General features: G+C 36.2%; 1 protein-coding gene across 1 annotated transcript in view; it reads right to left on the bottom strand.

Annotated features, from left to right (window-relative positions):
- Nucleotides 1-18,047, bottom strand: part of HTR2C (5-hydroxytryptamine receptor 2C) — a 249,260-nt gene that overhangs the window by 120,143 nt on the left and 111,070 nt on the right. Inside the window, exon 3 of the mRNA XM_054580392.1 lies at nt 488-688. Within this exon, the coding sequence (XP_054436367.1) occupies nt 488-688 (201 nt within the window). The remainder of the gene's footprint in view (nt 1-487; nt 689-18,047) is intronic.

The following is an 18,047-nucleotide window of genomic DNA, read 5'->3' on the forward strand; positions in this document are numbered from 1 at the left end:
TGATTAACAGCATAAATTTGGCATGTTTACTTCATGAAGATTCTTATTGCACTGTTAATATTTCCACTGAAGAAGATATGGAAATATAATAAAAATATTAAGATTAATATTCTAGGATAGATTTATATTTTATAACATTTATATGTTATGTTTTTTAAATTTAGATTTTGCCACATATTTTTGTCATCTTCTAATCGTTTTAAACATCTCAAAGTTTTTGTGTCTGCGTTGCAGAATTCATTGGCATATTGATGCATAAAATAATTTAGCAGAATAAATAGAAAATTTTCATTTAAGTACTCATATACATTACTTCTATTATTGTTAACCTAAATATCAGATAAATAGGTTAAGAATAATTATTAAACAGAGCAATCCCGATTATACGCAAATGTTACCAGTCGACGTCTGTTCGTTGTTCACAGTACATAATCCGAAGGTATTGAGCATAGCCGTTGCAATTCTAATGGCCCAAAAAGTTATTTACCTATAGAAATTGCCCAAACAATAGCAATCTTCATGATGGCCTTAGTCCGTGAATTGAAACGGCTATGCTCAATAGGATTACGTATTGCTACATACCGATCCAGCGAGATAGCGCAGAGGTGCATGATGGACGCTGTAGAAAATAAAACATCTAAAGAAATCCAGACGGGGCACAAATACCTAGGTAGTGGCCAGACATAATCTGAAAGAGAACAGAGAGAAGACAAGAACATATTATACAAATTATACTGACTGTAGTTTTAAATTTTAGTCTACTTATTCTCTCATGATCTAAGCATTTTAAAGAAAGTGAAATTTGGGAAACATTTTCCATAGTAATGGTGGTGATGAAGATGATGATGATAATGCTTTCAGTGTTACATACATTATTTTTATTAGGTAAAATTTGCATAAAATTAATAATTTTGGACAACCCAATGGTATTTAGTGCACTTGCAGTATTATGCAACAATAACCTTTTTCTAGTTCCAAAACATTTCAGCATCCCCAAAGGAAACCACTGTCCATTAAGCAGTCACTCCTTCATCTCCCCTCTTCTATCCTCTGACAACTTCTAATCTGCTTTTTTGTCTCTGGATTTAGCTAATTTGGATATTTCATATAAATTAAATCATAAAATAGGTGACTTTTTGTGTCTGGATTCTTTCACTTAGCATACTCTTTTTGAGGTTCATCCATTTTGTAGCATGTATCAGTACTTCATTCCTTTTTATGGCCAAAGCTTTTACTAGTTCAGATATTTTTGATGGTTTTGTAAATGCAATTTTTTTCTTAATTTACATTATTGATTGTTCATTATTAGTGTATGGAACTATAACCAGTTTTCATGTATTAATCTTGTTTTCTGCAGCTTTTCTGAATGCATTTATTAGATCTATAATTTTGTGCATGAATTCTATAGGATTTTCTTTCTTGCTTAATTGCTCTAGATAGAATTCCCAATACGGTGATGAATGGAAGTAAAAGAAACAGATATACTCTCTTTTTCTTGATCTTAAAGAAAAATTTTTCATTCTTTCATGATTGAATAGTACATTAGCTATGAGTTTTTCATAAATGCACTTTGTTACGATGAAGAAGTTTCCCTCTATTACTGGTTTGTTGAGTAATTTTATCTCAAAAGAGTGATGTATTTTGTTACCTTTTTGCAACAATTGATGAGATGGTCATGGTTTTTTAAAATCTTCATTCTATTACTATGATGCATTATATTGATTGAATTTTGTATGTTGAACTACCCTTGCATTCCTGGGATAAATATCATTTGGTCACAGTGTATTATAATACGATGCTGGATTGAGTTAGCTAATATTTTGTTGAAGATTTTTACATCTTTATTCATAAGTGATATTGGTTCATACTTGTCTTTTTTTTGTGATGTCATTATCTGCTTTTAGTTTCTGGATGATACTGGTCTCATAAAATGAGTTACAAAGTATTTTCTTATCTTCTATTTTGTAAGAGTTGGTGAAGAATTGGTGTTGATTCTTTAGATGTCTGGTAAAATTTGCCAGTGAAGCCCTCAGGTCCTGAACTTTCTTTGTTAGGTTTCTTGATTAATGATTCAATATCTTTATTGTTATCAGTTCCATCAGATCTCTATTTCTTTTTGAGTCACTTTTGGTAGTTTGTGTTTTTCTAGGAATTTGTCCACTTCATTCATGTTATCTGACTTATTGGAGTGTAATTGTTCATTGTATTCTTTTATAATCCTTTTAATATTTGTAGGTTTAGTAACAATGGCTTTCAACCTCCTTTCATTTATAATTTAATGATTTGTGTCTTTTTTTTTTCTTAGTCACTCTAGTTAAAAGTTTATTAGGTTTGTTGACGTCTCAAAGAATCAACTTTAGGTCTTCTTAATTATGTTTGTTTTTCTATTCTCTATTTTGTCCCTTCCCATTTTAATCTTTACCATTTCCTTTATTTCACTAGTTTGAGTTAAGTTTGTTCTTCTCTAGGTTATTTCCCTCTGAGCACAGCTTTTGCTACATCCCATAAATTTTGATATGTTTTCATTTTACTCTTCTCAGAATATTTTCTGATTTCATTTATAATTTCTTCTTTATTGTTTAACAGTGAGTGTGGTATTTAATTTTCACATATTTATGAATTTGTCAGTCTTCTTTTGTTGTTCATTTCTGTTTAGTTCCACTGTGGAGAAGATACTTTGAATGATAATAATATTTTAAATTTTTATGCTTGTTTTGAGGCCTGATATATGTTCTAATAGAGAATGCTCTGTGTGCACTAGAAAAAAAATGCCTTTTCTACTGTTTTGAATGGGGTGTACTATATGTGTTAGGATTAGTTGCTTTATAGTATTGTTCAAGTCCTCTATTTCATTACTGATTCTGTCTAGTTGTTCTATCCATTACTGAAAACAGGGTATTATCTCCAAGTATTCTAGATCTTTCTTTTTCTCCCTTCTTTTTTGCTTCTTATATTTTTTGTCTCTGTTTTTAAGTGCATGTATATTTATAATTGTTTGGTCTTTCTGCTGGTTTGAGCCTTTTATCAATATCTTAAGTTTTTCTTTGTCTCTTATAACAATTTTTGTATTAAGTTCTATCTTGTCTGAACTATAGCCACCCAGTTCTTTCTGGTTACTATTTGCATGAAATATCTTTTTCATCTTCTTACTTTCAACATATTTTTTACTTTGGATCTAAAATGAGCCTGGCTGGTGTGGCTCTGTGGATTGAGCTCCCTCTTGTGAATCAAAGGGTCACTGGTTTGATTCCCAGTCAGGGGATATGCCTAGGTTGTAGTCCAGGTCCCCAGCTGGGGGGGTGCAAGAGGCAGCCAATTGATGTATCTTTCACACATTGATGTTTCTCTTTCTCCTTCCCTTCCCCTTTCTGTAAAAGTAAATAAATACATTTTTTTAAAAAAGAAATTACTAAAATGAGTCTCCTGTTGACAGCATTTAGAGAAAAAAATTTTAAATCCAACCTGACATGTATTTTTAACCATTTTGCCAATTTCAGCCTTATAATTGAAAAGTTTAATGCATTCACATTTAAAATAATTACAGTTAAGAAAAGACTTATTTCCACCATTTGTTTTCTATATGATACATATTAATTTCTTCACAAATTTCTCTGTTACTGCCTTCTTTTATGATTAATTAATATTATATGGTGCCTTTTAATTTTCTTCTTGTTTCTTGTTCTGTACATTATTTTAGGTTTTTTTTTTTCCCTTAGATTAACTTGGGAGTTAAAACTACCACATGAACATTATACGAAAAATGTTTTAATTAATACCAACTTAGTTTCAATGGTATATCTTTTTCTCTATTTGTTATTGTCACAAATTACATCTTTATACATTGTGGGCTCACTAATATTTATTTATAAGTATTGTTTTACATAATTTGCCTTTTATATAACATAGTGAAGCAATACAAGCAACACACTGATAATATATTACGTTTACCTACATGGCTACATTTAAAAAATTTTTTTCATATGCCTTCTGATGGACTCCCTTTAGTAATTCTTTTTTTTAAATGAGAGATTTTTTAAAAAAAATTTATTTATTTATTTTTATAGTTAGGGGAAGGGCAGGAGAAAGAGAGGGAGAAAAACATCAATGTGTGATTGCCTCTCCCACACCCCTTACTGGGGACCTAGTCCACAACCCAGGCATGTGCCCTGACTGGGAATCAAATCAGCGACCCTTTGGTTTGCTGGCTGGCACACAATCCACTGAGCCACACCAGCAAGGGCTCCTTTAGCACTTCTTGCAAGGCAGGTCTACTAGTTATGAAACTGCTTGGTTTTTGTTTACCAAGAAATGCTATTTTTTAATTGAAATATAGTTGATATGTAATGTATAAACTTAAGGTGAACAACATGTTATTTTGGTATATTTATATATTGTTATATAGTTGCCTTTGTAATGAAAATGAGCACCTCTATCACATTATGTAGTTATACTTTCTTTTTAGCAGTTGAAATACTTAAATTCTAGTTCATTAGTGAGTTTGATGATTATAACATGATATTATTGTCTATATTAAGTATACTATTTATTAAATCTCAATTTTTCTTTTTTTTTTAAACACTTTAAGCATATAATCATCCTACTGCCTTCTGGCCTAAGAGGTTTCTAAAGAGAAAGTCATTGTTAATCTTGTTAAAGAGCTCTTGTAATTTTGACCATAATGTATCTTGGTGTGGATCTCTTGGAGTAATTTGTGCTTTGAGTTCACTGAGCTTCTTTGGTGTGTAGATTCAAGTCTTTTTTCAATGTTGGAAAATTTAAGGCCATTATTTCTTTAAATATTCTTTCTTCCCTTTTCTTTCTCTCTTCTTTGTTGACCACTCCCATCATGTATATGTTAGTAAACTTGATAATGTCTCATGTGTCTCTCAGAAGCTATTGACTTCATTTTCTCTTTCTGTTCCTCAGATGGAATAATTTCAATTGACTATCTTTAAGTTCTCTTATTCTTCCTTCTCTCTGCTCAATTCTGTTGAAACAATCTAGTGTTTTTTTCAGTTCAATTATTGTACATTTTAGCCCCCAAATTTCTATTCAAATTCTTTTTATAATTTCTATTCCTTTGTCAATATTCTCTATTTATTGAGACATTGTTCTCCTGGTTTTCTTTAGTTCTTTGTCCATGTGGCAACTCTGAAAATAAGATTTCTTCTTTTTCTTAGTGTTACTTGTTATTACATGTGGATTAATTTTGTTTGCCATTCAGTGATTTTTCTAAACCATTTCTGTGAAGTCTGTTTTCTTTGTCTTGTGTAGCTACTGAAATCAGGGTTCTATCAGCTTAATGGTTATCTAGTATATTGACAGTTTTCTTAAACACCTCTAGGTAAAGCAAAAATATATACTCTCTAAGTTTTGCAGACTGACTCTGTGTGGGGTTCTTGCAATGATAATGAGGTTGTTTAAAAATTTGTGTTAGCCTTCAGTTTAGGCTTGCACAGAGGCTCAGAAGGTTCAGGTCACCTCAAACACATGTGAAAGAATAGTATCTTCTCAGGCTTTTTATTTTTATTTTTTAAAAGATTTTATTTATTTTTAGAGAGGATAAGGAGGGAGAAAGAGAGTGAGAGAAACATCAATGTGTGGTTGCCCCTTGCTCACCCCCTAGTGGGACTTGACCTGCAACCCAAGCATGTGCCCTGACTGGGAATTGAACCAGAGACCCTTTAATTCGCAGGCCGGCACTCAATACACTGAGCCACACCAGCCAGGGCTCAGGCTTTTTATAAGCATACACCAAACATGTATGTGGCCTTCCCCTTTCCCTGGCATATACAAATGTCTTCAAATTAAATCTTATTTCTCAAATTATCTCCTTTCCCTACCTCTTCCCTCCCAGGTCATTTAACCTGTCTCTTGCTTGTCTAGTTTATTGTTTCTTGTCCCAGTCTGCTGCAGATAATTCTTACATCTTCCAGTTTTTCCTGACAACCCCTACCCGAAACATCAATGCAGACCTAGGAATATTCTAAATCAGGCAAAAGAAAAGCAAGCCCTTGTGCCTGTACTTCACAAATCCACCACAGAATTCTAAAAAGATGAGCAAAATTCTTTAAGAATAAGGTCTGTATTACTCCCTCTGGCACTAACTACCTGTCCTAGGAGGACAGGCTGTTGTCCTACAATCAGCTGCTGATTTAGAGGTTGGAGTATGGGAGCCAGACAACTTAAAATGACACAGTGATCTCTTACTACAAAGCAACGGTTTCTTTCTTCACCAAGCCTTTCCTTGTTTGTTTTAATTTTTGCTTAGATTTCATAATTCCGTGAAAATTTTGACCATTTTGCCAGGTCATTTGTTGTTCTCGTGGAAGGACAGAACATTGATGTTCCCTCTCACATACAGTGTTATTCCTTAAATTGCCTTATGTCATTACTTTGCTTACTATGTGCTAGACAATATTTTAAGTGCTAGAAATAAGGATTCATATGTGGCAAAAACTCATGTTGTCTCTACTTTTCCAGCTACAAGGTGAATTCCTGCTTCCATTTTTAATGGTGATCTTTGGTGTGGCATTATTTCTGACTCAGAGTTGGTGTTAAGATGGAGAGAATACTCTAAATAGGTTGTTTTTAATATTGGTGTTCTTACAGAAAGTGTTCAGATCAAGCAGTGTTTCATAGTGCTAAAGCTTTTACACTAGAGAATCACTCCACGTCTAAAGTTTCTGTAATGACATTGGCATCCAGGATTTAGCAACTAAATCAGGGAAAAAAATCACCCATTTTTTATACATTCTTTGCCAAATCATTTATAATGTGTTTTATTCTAGTCTGGAGTTGTTAATAATAACTATCTTAGATACTGTGCTCTGTTCTTATGCAATCTTTGTAGGCATTATTACTTTACACAATAACCAATGCAGAATATTATTTTCTTGGAGAAGTGAGAGAAAGGAAATAGATATTTGGATGACCGGCATCCTTCCTTTAGATATTTTTGGTTTCTTCATGAAAGGGCTGAAGGATATATGAAGATACAGACTGATCAACTGGTATATAATGATCTAAGGACTTTCTTGATAATGACTGATCAAACCACCCTACATTTAAGGTGAACATTACTGCCAATTAGTAAGAGATCTTGTATGGCTGATAATTTTTTCATTTTTGGGTCTTAGCCCTTCATCAATACTGCTATTTAGTTTGTCCGAATCCACAACTTTTCCTGGGATGTAATGTGTCCTTAGATGTTTATCCTAGAGGCAAATTTTAGTTTTTCATTTTTATAGCTGGTGCTGCTTCAATCTTTATGAGTTATTCATATATGTTTGAATGATGGACTGTTCTTAAATAAATCATTAGAATTCATATTTACATTTCTTGTTATTTATTGGACTTCATGAATCTATACAATTTATGGTTTGCACCAAATTTGAGAAAATTTCAATCCTTTTTTTCCAAATAGTTTTGATGCTATTCTTCCTTGTTTCCCAGCATGAGTCTCCAGTTAGTTGTATGGTAGAATGTTTCATATTGTTTCATGGATTCCTTATAGTGAATTTTTTTCCTTCTTAGTATATTTTTCCTCTCTGATCTTGATTTTGGATGATTTTTATTGATTTACCTTCAGGTGCATTGTCTATTTTCTCTATCTCCATTATACTATTTAGCTCATCCAGGAAATATTTAGAACTTCACATGCTGTTTTTTCAGCTTTTAAATTTCCGTTTGATTATTTTTGTTGCTTTTCTTTTCTTCTGAGGTTTCTGATTTTCAAACATTATGAGCATATTTTCCTTTATGTCATTGAACGTAAATATAATAGTAGCAGTAAAATATTTGCGATTTTCAACATCTGGGTGTTCTCAGAATAGGTCTCTGTTGAAAGAGTAGTGTTAGTGTGTGTGCATGTTTGTGCATGAACATGCATATGAATAGGATACATTTTCCTCTTTCTTATTATAGTAAGAAATTTTAGATTGTAACCTAAACATTGTGAATGTTATATTGTTAAAATATATTCTATTACATTTCTCTAAATAGTGTTGGAATTTGCGTTTTTCTGTTCATTAGCTTGGTTGGACTCAAACTTAAATCTCCATCTCATAGTCTACACCTCAAAAGTCAGTTCAGCTCATTTATCCTTTCTGAGGCTGCTTAAAGTATGCCACAGATATATGTAGTTCAGAGGTCAGCTAGAAATTTTGGCACAGTCTATGGTTTCCCAAAGAAGAACTTGTGGTTTCCTCTATCTCTACCCTTTCCTAGATGCTCCCTTGTTTTCTAGTTTTCAGATTACCTCAAAACCTTTCTTTACTTTGTACAAAAAGTAAGGAATTTTAGGACTACAAAAACTGCAGACTTCCCCTTCCTTCCTTCCTTCCTTCCTTCCGTCCTTCCTTCCTTCCTTCCTTCCTTCTTTCTTCTTTGAGTTTTAGCTACTTCATATGGTACAGACTACATCTTCCTCTTAGAATCTAAGTCTTAAAAGTTGGAAACTCAACGATTGTTTTTCACTATTTCCAAGTTTTCAGATCCATGAGAATCTCTGTTTTTGTTTTTGTTTTTTTCTCCAGTACCTTCAGATAGCTTTTTTTGTATTTTGATTAGAGTTGATAGTTTTTATCTGCTGAGAAATTGGTTCAATAGAAGATTATTTGGCCATATCAGAAGTGGAACTACCAATCTTTAGAATATAAACAGTGAATTAAAGAAATCAGCCTTGGCTGGTGTTGCTCAGTAGGTTGAGTGCCGGCTTGTGAACCAAAGGATCACCAGTTCAATTCCCAGTCTAGAGCACATGCCTGGGTTTCCAGCTGGTCCCCAGTGGGGGGTATGTGAGAGGCAACCAAATGTTAATGTTTCTCTCCCTCTCTTTCTCCCTCCTTTCCTCTCTCTAAAAATAAATAAATAAAATCTTTTTAAAAATCAAAGATATTATTAAATGATATTCTAAACAAAAATGATTACGAATGCACTTGAAGAAATTACTTTTCCAATTGTGCTTCCAATCTGCATGTACCATCTGACTGCCATTATGTGAAGAATTTTGTTGCCATAACCCCTAAATTATAAAATCCATTAAGTCAGTGATTGTTGCCTATTATATTTTCCCGCCACGTTAATTTTTTATCCTCACCTGAGGACATTTTTTCACTGTTTTTAGAGAGAGAAGACGGGAGAGAGAGAAACATCAAAACTGGGTGCCACTTGTACATGCCTGAACAAGGGATCATAGGCTTCCAGAGTGGGGAGCTGGGATTGAGGATTGAACCTGATACCTTGGTATGTGCCTTGACTGGAAGTTGAACCAGAAACCTTTCAGCCATAGGACAATGCTCCAACCAACTGAGCCACACAGGCCAGATCATATTTTTCCATCATTTTATCCAAAATGTTTGGATCAATACATGGCACACAGTAGGTACTCAATAAATACTTGTTGATCACCTGGAAAACAATGGAACGATAGAGGGAGAGGAGCCTTGGAGCTGCAGACAGCTAGTGGAATCAAGTCACATATCCGAACAGGTGAGAAGTGTGGTGGAGGCTCATGAGGGTGGGCTGGGCACCCACGGGGCCCAGCACCAGAGGGACATTGAAACAGCCAGTTAGCTCCCCCTGAGAAGAACAGGGTCTGGATCATAAACAGGGACCCCTAGACTATAGCAGCTGAAACCAGGAAAACACACAGACAAAATGCAACCCCGAAAAGCTTAGGGGTGCTCTCTGCCAGAGACAGGTGGCTGGGGATGCAAAGAGACATTTAAAGGGCCAAAAAAAGATTTGCAGAGGCAGCTGCCCTCCTTGATCTCTGGGTAGAGCTGGCAGCAGAGTGGGCTGGTGCCTGGGAAAAGATTGGTGAGGAAAACTTTGTGAAGAGAACAGAGACAGTGGCCAGCAGAGCCCCGGTGATAATTCACCTCCCACTCTGCAGCTGCCATTTTGCTCAGGCATAAGAGAATAAATTAACTTGACTTTTGTGTGCTCCACACACAGCTTATGCACGTGTGAGTTAGGGGAATGAGTGCAGACTGGCTGGAAGAAATAGAGGATCCCTGGCCAAAGGGGACACACAGCTGCATAGAGAGCCTTGAGGAGATACTGGAGACAGAGGCCTTGGGGAAAGAAGAGGAGGAGAACCAGGAAGTCCCAACTCCTTCTCTTTCCTTAGTCTCCATTGTGCACAGGCAAGACACGCCCCCAAAGAGCCAAAAGCTGAAAACCACACAATAGACAGCTCAAAACCACCCAGTGTAGGCTCATGCGCACACACGCGAGTGGCCGCCGAGGGTTGGCGAGGGTGTGTGCGGACCCGCTCCTGCATGGGCTAGCAAGGGCTCTGTCAAGCCAGCATCCATGGGGCCAGGGAGGGCTCGGGTGGGCCAGCGTCCATGGGGCCTGTGAGGGAGTGCACAGACAGGCGAGGGCACGCGTGAATGGGCGCCTGCACAGGCACGCGAGTACAGAGCAGTCCACAGAAATAGTCGATCCCAGGCCTGAGGGGCCACAGAGCTGCCCAGAGACCCCTGAGGAGAGACCAGAGACAGAGGCGTTGGGGATTCTCAGTGCTAATTCTTCCCTAGTCCATGAACTTCATCTCGATCAGGCAAACTACTTCCCTGAGTGACAGCAGCTTATATGGGGACTATAATCCCACCATCAGGAGGCACTGCTCTGCCCTGTGGTGCCTAAGCCTGACAGATGAGGACAGAGTGAACAGATTGACAATCACAGGAGACAGACACAGAGTGTAGATTCCTTGAAGGCTCAAACAAACACCCAAGTTCAGATAGTGTCAACAGCTGACACCATCAGAGGCAGACGCAGAAACAAAAGTAGAGAAAAAGCAAATAAATAAAAAGATCCGCCTACTACCATGGAAGTTTAATCCACAAAGCAGGAAATCTAGACAGATCAACTGAAGCAGAAGCAAATAAATACATACATATATACATATACACATGAGTAAATAAATAAGACTCTCACAAAAATAGGAAGAAAAAGTTCCCTCCAAATGAAGGAAAATGAAAATCCTCACAGAGAGAGCTCAATGAAATAGAGGCAAGGGAACTATCCGATATTGGATTCAAAACAATGGCTCTAAGAAAGTTCAATGAGCTCAGCCAGCTCAAAGATAACTATGAGAAACTGCAGAGAAACTACCAGGATCTTACAGCAAAATATATCAACCTGGAAAGGGACATAGAAAATATCAGAAACACACAAGAGGATATGAAGAATACAATTTCTGAATTGAAGAACACGATGAAGAGATCAAAATCAGGCTAGATGAAGCGGAAGATCGAATCAGCAAGATGGAGGATAAGGTAGAAAAAAGCTCCCAGAGAGAACAAGAAATGGAAAAAAAGACGAACAAAGAATGAAGAGGGATTTAGGGAAATGAAGCAAACCTGAAACGCAATAATATCTGCATAATAGGGATATCAGAAGGAGAAGAAGAGGAGCAACGGATAGAGAACTTCTTTGAAAGAGTAATGATGGAAACTTTCCCCAATTTGAGGAGAGAAAAGGTCTCATGGATCCAGGAAGCACAGATAGCCCCATTCAGGAGGGACTCAAGTAGGACCACTCCAAGACACATCATAATTAAAATGGCAAATATAAAGGAGAAAGAGAAAATACTCAAAACAGCAAGAGAGAAGCAGGGAGTAACATACAAGGGGGCTCCGATACAGCTAGAAGCTGAATTCTCAACAGAAACACTACAAGCCAGAAGAGAATGGCAACAAGTATTCCAAGTAATGAAAAGCAAGGGCCTACAACCAAGTCTTCTCAACCCAGCAAGGCTCTCAATTAAAATAGAAGGGGAAATAAGGAGTTGCCCAGACAAAGGAAGGCTAAAAGAATACGTGTCCACCAAGCCAGCACTACAAGAAATGCTAAACGGACTGTTTAAGAAGATGAAAAAAAGAATGAGGAAAAAACCCACAGGTACAAAGAGGACAAATGAATAGGTTTCTATCAGTAATAACTCTCAAGATAAATGGACTAGATGTCCCAATCAGAAGAAACAGGGTAGCTGAATGGATAAGAAAACATGACCGACATATATGCTGCCTACAGGAGACCCACTTCAGAGCAAAAGACCTACACAGATTGAAAGTAAATGGATGGAAATGAATATTCCAGGCAAATGGGCAAGAGAAGAAAGCAGACGTAGCAATACTTATATCAGACAAAATAGATTTCAAACTAAAGGCAATAAAAAGAGACCCAGAGGGCCACTTTATAATACATAAAGGAAGAAACTATCAAGAAGACAAAAACATTGTAAATTTACATGCACCCAATATAGGAGCACCAAAATATAGAAGGAAAATCTTGGACAACTTCAAAAAAGATATAGAAAGTAACACACTGATAGGGGATTTCAATACCCCATTGTGAAAATGGACAGATCTTCCAAACAAAACATCAACAAGGATATTTTGGGGATGAATGACACACTGAATCAAATAGACTCAACTGACATATATAGAATTTTACATCCCAAGGAAACAAATACACATACTTTACAAATACGCATGGAAATTTTTCAAAGATAGACCACATGATAGGACACAAAGCAAGCCTCAGCAAATGGAGAAAGATTGAAATAATATGAAGCTTTTTCTCAGACCACAGGGAATTACGCTGGAAATCAACCCGAAAGAGATACTTAAAAAACTTGAAAACTCATGGACATTGAAGAGTATACTATTAAACAATTAATGGGTCAAGAATGAGATAAGAGAAGACATCAAAAAGTTTCCGGAAACGAATGAAAATGAACATACAACAGACCAGAACCTAAGGGACACACCAAAGGCAGTCATCAGAGGGAAGTTCATAGCAATACAGGCTTACCTAAAAAAGATAGAAACATTTCAAATAAAAGACCTAACACTACAACTTCAAGAACTGGAGAAACAACAACAAATACATCCCAGAGCAAGGAAATGGAAGGAAATAGTCAAGATTAGAGCAGAACTGAATGACATAGAGATGAAAAGAACAATTCAGAGTATCAACCAATCCAGAAGCTGGTTCCTTGAAAAGATAAATAAAATTGACAAGCCTTTAAGCAGACTCCTCAAAAAAAAAAAAAAAAAAAAAAGGGGAGAGGACCCAAATTAATAATATCAGAAAAGAAAGAGGAGAAATAACAACTGATACCACAGAAATACAAAGGATTGTAAGAAACTACTATGAACAATTATATGCCAAGAAATTTGAAAATCTTGATGAATGGACACATATTTAGAAAAGTATAATCTTCCAACACTGAAGGAGGAAGAAACAGAAAGCTTGAACAGACCCATAACAGCTGGGGAAATTGAAGCAGTAGTCAAGAAACTCCCGGCACACAAAATCCCCGGGCCGGACGGTTTCACAGGAGAACTTTACAAAACATTTAAGGAAGAAATAATCCCTCTCCTTCTCAGACTCTTCCAACAAATCCAAGAGGAGGGAAGACTCCCAGACTCTTTTTATGATGCCAGCATAACCCTAATCCAAAAACCAGATAAAGACCCTACAAAGAAAGAAAACTACAGCCCAATTTCACTAATGAACATAGACGCTAAAATCCTCAACAAAATATTGGCAAACCGCATCCAGCAATATATTGAAAAGATTATCCACCACCATCAAGTGGGATGCATCCCAGGGATGCAGGGATGTTTCAATATACATAAGTCAATAAACGTAATGCATCACATAAATAGAAGAAAAGACAAAAAACACATGATTATCTCAATAAATAGAGAGAAAGCATTCGATAAGGTACAGGACCCATTTATGATCAAAACACTCAGCAAAATGGGAATAAATGGGGCATTCCTCAACGTTATAAGGGCATACATGAAAAAACTACAGCCAACGTCATACTCAACGGGCAAAAACTAAAAGCTTTCCCACTAAGATCTGGAACACAACAGGATGTCCACTTTCACCACTTCTTTTCAACATCGTATTGGAAGTCCTAGCCACAGCGGTCAGGCAAGAAAAAGAAATAAAAGGCATCCAAATAGGAAAGGAGGAAGTAAAGCTATCATTGTTTGCAGATTACATGATAGTGCACATAGAGAACCCTGTAGACTCTACCAAAAAACTCCTCCACCTAATAAGTGAATTAGCCAAAACAGCAGAATACAAAGTCAATATTCAGAAATCAAAGGCATTTTTGTACACCAGCCATGATTAGAAGAAGAAGAAATCAGGAAAAAAATACCATTCGATATAGCAAGAAGAAAAATAAAGTACCTAGGCATAAATTCTACCAAAGAGGTAAAAGACCTATAGGCAGAAAACTATACAACATTGATGAAATAAATTAAGGAAGACACAAATAAATGGAAGCATATACCGTGCTCATGGATTGGAAGAATTAACATCATCAAAATGTCCATACTACCCAAAGCAATTTATAGATTCAACGCAATCCCTATTAAGATACCAATGACGTATTTCACAGAATTAGAACAGACATTTCAAAAATGTATATGGAACCATAAATGACCCCGAATAGTTGCAGCAATTTTGAGAAAGAAACACAAAGTAGGAGGGATCACAACACTAGACATCAAAGTATACTACAAAGCAACTATACTCAAAACAATATGGTACTGGCACAAGAACAGATCCATAGACCAGTGGAACAGAATAGAAAGCCCAGAAATAAGCCCAGGTCTATATGGGCATCTAATATTTGACAAAGGGGGCAGAAGCATAAAATGGAGTAATAATAGCCTCTTAAACACATGGTGTTGGGAGAGCTGGCCGGCTACATGCAAAAAATTGAAATTGGTTCATCAGCTGACACCAAACACAAAAATAAACTCAAGATGGATAAAAGACTTAAGTATAAGTCGCAACACCATAAAAGTCCTAGAGGAGAACATTGGCAGGAAACTCTCAGATATCCCACGCAACAATTTTTTCACTGATATGTCTCCTAAAGCAAGGTATATAAAGGAAAGAATAAACAAGTGGGACCTCATAAAAATAAGAAGCTTCTGCACGGCGAAAGAAAACATCAGCAAAATGAAAAGGGAGCCAAATATATGGGAAAATATATTCGCTAATGATACATTAGATAGAGGATTGATATCCAAGATAGATAAAGAACTCACTCGACTCCACTCCAAGAAGACAAACGATCCAATCAAAAAATGGGCAAAGGACCTGGGCAGACGCTTTTCCAAGGAGGAGATATAGTGGGCTCAGAGACATTTGAAAGGATGCTCAGCATCACTAGCCATCAGAGAAATGCAGATCAAAACCACCATGAGGTACCACCTCACACCGGTCAGAATGGCCAGCATAAACACATGAACAAACAAGAAGTGCTGGCAAGGCTGTGGATAAAAGGAAACACTAGTCCACTGTTGGTGGGAATGCAGACTGGTGCAGCCACTGTGTCAAGCAGTATGGAATTTCCTCAAAAGTCTTAAAATGAAGCTGCCTTTTGATCCAGTGATTCCCCTGCTGGGACTATACCCTAAGAATACCAAAACGCCAATACAAAATAACCTATGCACCCCAATGTTCATAGCAGCACAATTTACAATAATGAAGTGTTGGAAGCAACCTAAATGCCCATCAGTAGATCATTGGATCAAAAAGTAATAGTACATATACACAATGGAATAGTATGTAGCCGAAAGAAAAAAAGAACTACTAAACTTTGCAACAGCATGGATGGAACTGGAGAGCATTATGCTAAGTGAAATAAGCCAGGGAGTGAAAGAAAATACCATATGATCTCACTTATAAGCAGAACTTAACCAACAATACAAAGATGCAAGGAAAATAAGACCAGCAACACTGAAAGGAAAAGAAACCAACAGAGACAAGAGGGAAGGAGGGAGGGGGGGCGGGGACAGGAAGGGAAGGGGAAAGTCAAGGAACGTATAGCAAGGACTCATGAACAAAACCAAAGGGGAAGAGCTGAGGGAGAGAAGGAAGGATGGGGCAAGGGAAAGTGGTGGGCGGTAGGCAGAGACAAATGAATTTGAAAAAATAAATAAATTAATTAATAAAATGTTGTAAGAAACTGAAAAAAATAAATAAATTAAATATATTTTATTTTTAATTTTATTTTTCAATTACAGTTTACATTCAATATTATTTTGTATGAGTTTTAGGTGTGTAGCATAGTTGTTAGACCATTATATACTTTACAAATCTTCTCTCAATATTTCAAGTACCTAACTGGCATGATACAGTTATAACAATATTATTGACTCTACTGTCTGTACAGTACTATACTTTACATTCTCATGACTATTTTGTGACTACTAATTTGTACTTTTCAATCCTTTCACTTTTTTCACCCAATCCCCCAACCTCCCTTCTCTCTGGTGTCAATCAGTCTGATTTCTGTACTTATGATGTTGTTTCAATTAATACACTTTAACTGCATTGAAAGAACTTGAAAATCTATTTGCCTTTTTAAAAATATAAAAGTAAAAAGATTAAATTTTCATTAAATACTAAATATTTTAAATTAATAAGTCTGTAGTGAGGGCCAGGAAAGAATATTTTAGACAAGAATCTCAGTTGATACTTATGATCACTTATATTTGGGAAAACCTGGCTTAGAGAAATTCAGAGAAAGCTTTTTTACAATTATTCTTGATTATGAACTTAATCTAGAAATTAATGATTCAATTCATTTTGATATGGATAACTTTGGGTTAGTTTTTGCTTTAGGTGCTTGTTAATTGATTTTGTCTTTGAATTTTGCTATATTGTATGTTTGGAAGTAGACTTCTTGGAAAAACATTTTTACAAATACTGTTGTTATCTACTGTAAAAGAAATTGTATTCAGGTTCAAGAGAAGCAACCATACATTGATGTCTCTTTCCCTCTTTTTCTCCCTGCCTTTCCCTTTGTCTAAAAATAAATAAAATCTTTTTTAAAAAAGAAATTGTATTCATTATCTAATAAGAATTAATTTATACTGATAAGAGATATCTTCATGTTGAAGAAAAAAATGTCAGGTTCGTACCAAAATTCTTTACTCACAAGGACTTGAACAAGTCTAAGATTTTTTTAAAATAAAATTGTTTGTTTATTTTTAGAGAGGGGAAGGGAAGGAGAAAGGGAAGGAGAGAAACATCAATGTGTTGTTGCTTCTTGAATGACCTCTGCTGGGAACCTGGCCCACAACCCAGGCATGTGCCCTGACTAGGAATCAAACCAGTAACCCTTTGATTCACAGGTTGGCAGTAAATCCACTGAGCCATGCCAGCCAGGGCAAGTGACTCTCTCAATACATTTTCATCACAATGTAAGATAATACAACCCACATTGCAAAATTTTTGGTTGTGTGCAACAGAATAAAAAATAAAGTACCTAATATTATACTTGGTATATGACAGGTACTGCAGAATAATTATTGCCATTTTCGCCATGATTAAACATGTAACTGCTAAAAACTGACCAGATAGCATATTGACTCCCAGAATGCATATGTGCTCAAATAAGAATATACATTGGTGTACCGTCAAGTTGGGTTTAGGGTGAGATGATGATCTATTGGATGGGGATATTCTTTTGTATATTTAACAAGTATGTCTTTATTTTTAATTAATTAATTTATTTTTCCAAATACATTTGTCTCTGCCTTCCCCTCACCACTTTCCCCTGCGCCCTCCTTCCGCGTGCTCCCTCAATCCTTCCCCACTTTGGTTTTGCCCATGAGTCCTTGCTATTTGTTCCTTGACTTGCCCATTCCCTTCCTTTAACCCCGTCCACTCCTCCCTCCTTCCCGCTTGTCTCTGTTTTTTTCTTTTCCTTTCAGTGTTGCTAGTCTTATTTTCCTTGCATCTTTGTTTTGTTGGTTAGGTCCCGCTTATAGGTGAGATCATACAGTTTTTGTATTTCGCCCCCTGGCTTTTTTGCTTAGCATAATGCTCTCTAGTTCCATCCATGCTGTCGCGAAGTGTAGGAGTTCTTTTTTTCCATATACTGCGTAGTATTCCATTGTGTAAGTGTACCAACATTTTTTGATCCAGTGATCTACTGATGGGCATTTAGGTTGCTTCCAACACTTCGCTATTGTAAATTGTGCTGC

This window comes from Pteronotus mesoamericanus, unplaced genomic scaffold (assembly GCF_021234165.1).
Source record: "Pteronotus mesoamericanus isolate MK-2021 breed Mesoamerican mustached bat unplaced genomic scaffold, CSHL_Meso_final contig_58, whole genome shotgun sequence".
In the NCBI taxonomy this organism is placed as follows: Eukaryota; Metazoa; Chordata; class Mammalia; order Chiroptera; family Mormoopidae; genus Pteronotus; species Pteronotus mesoamericanus.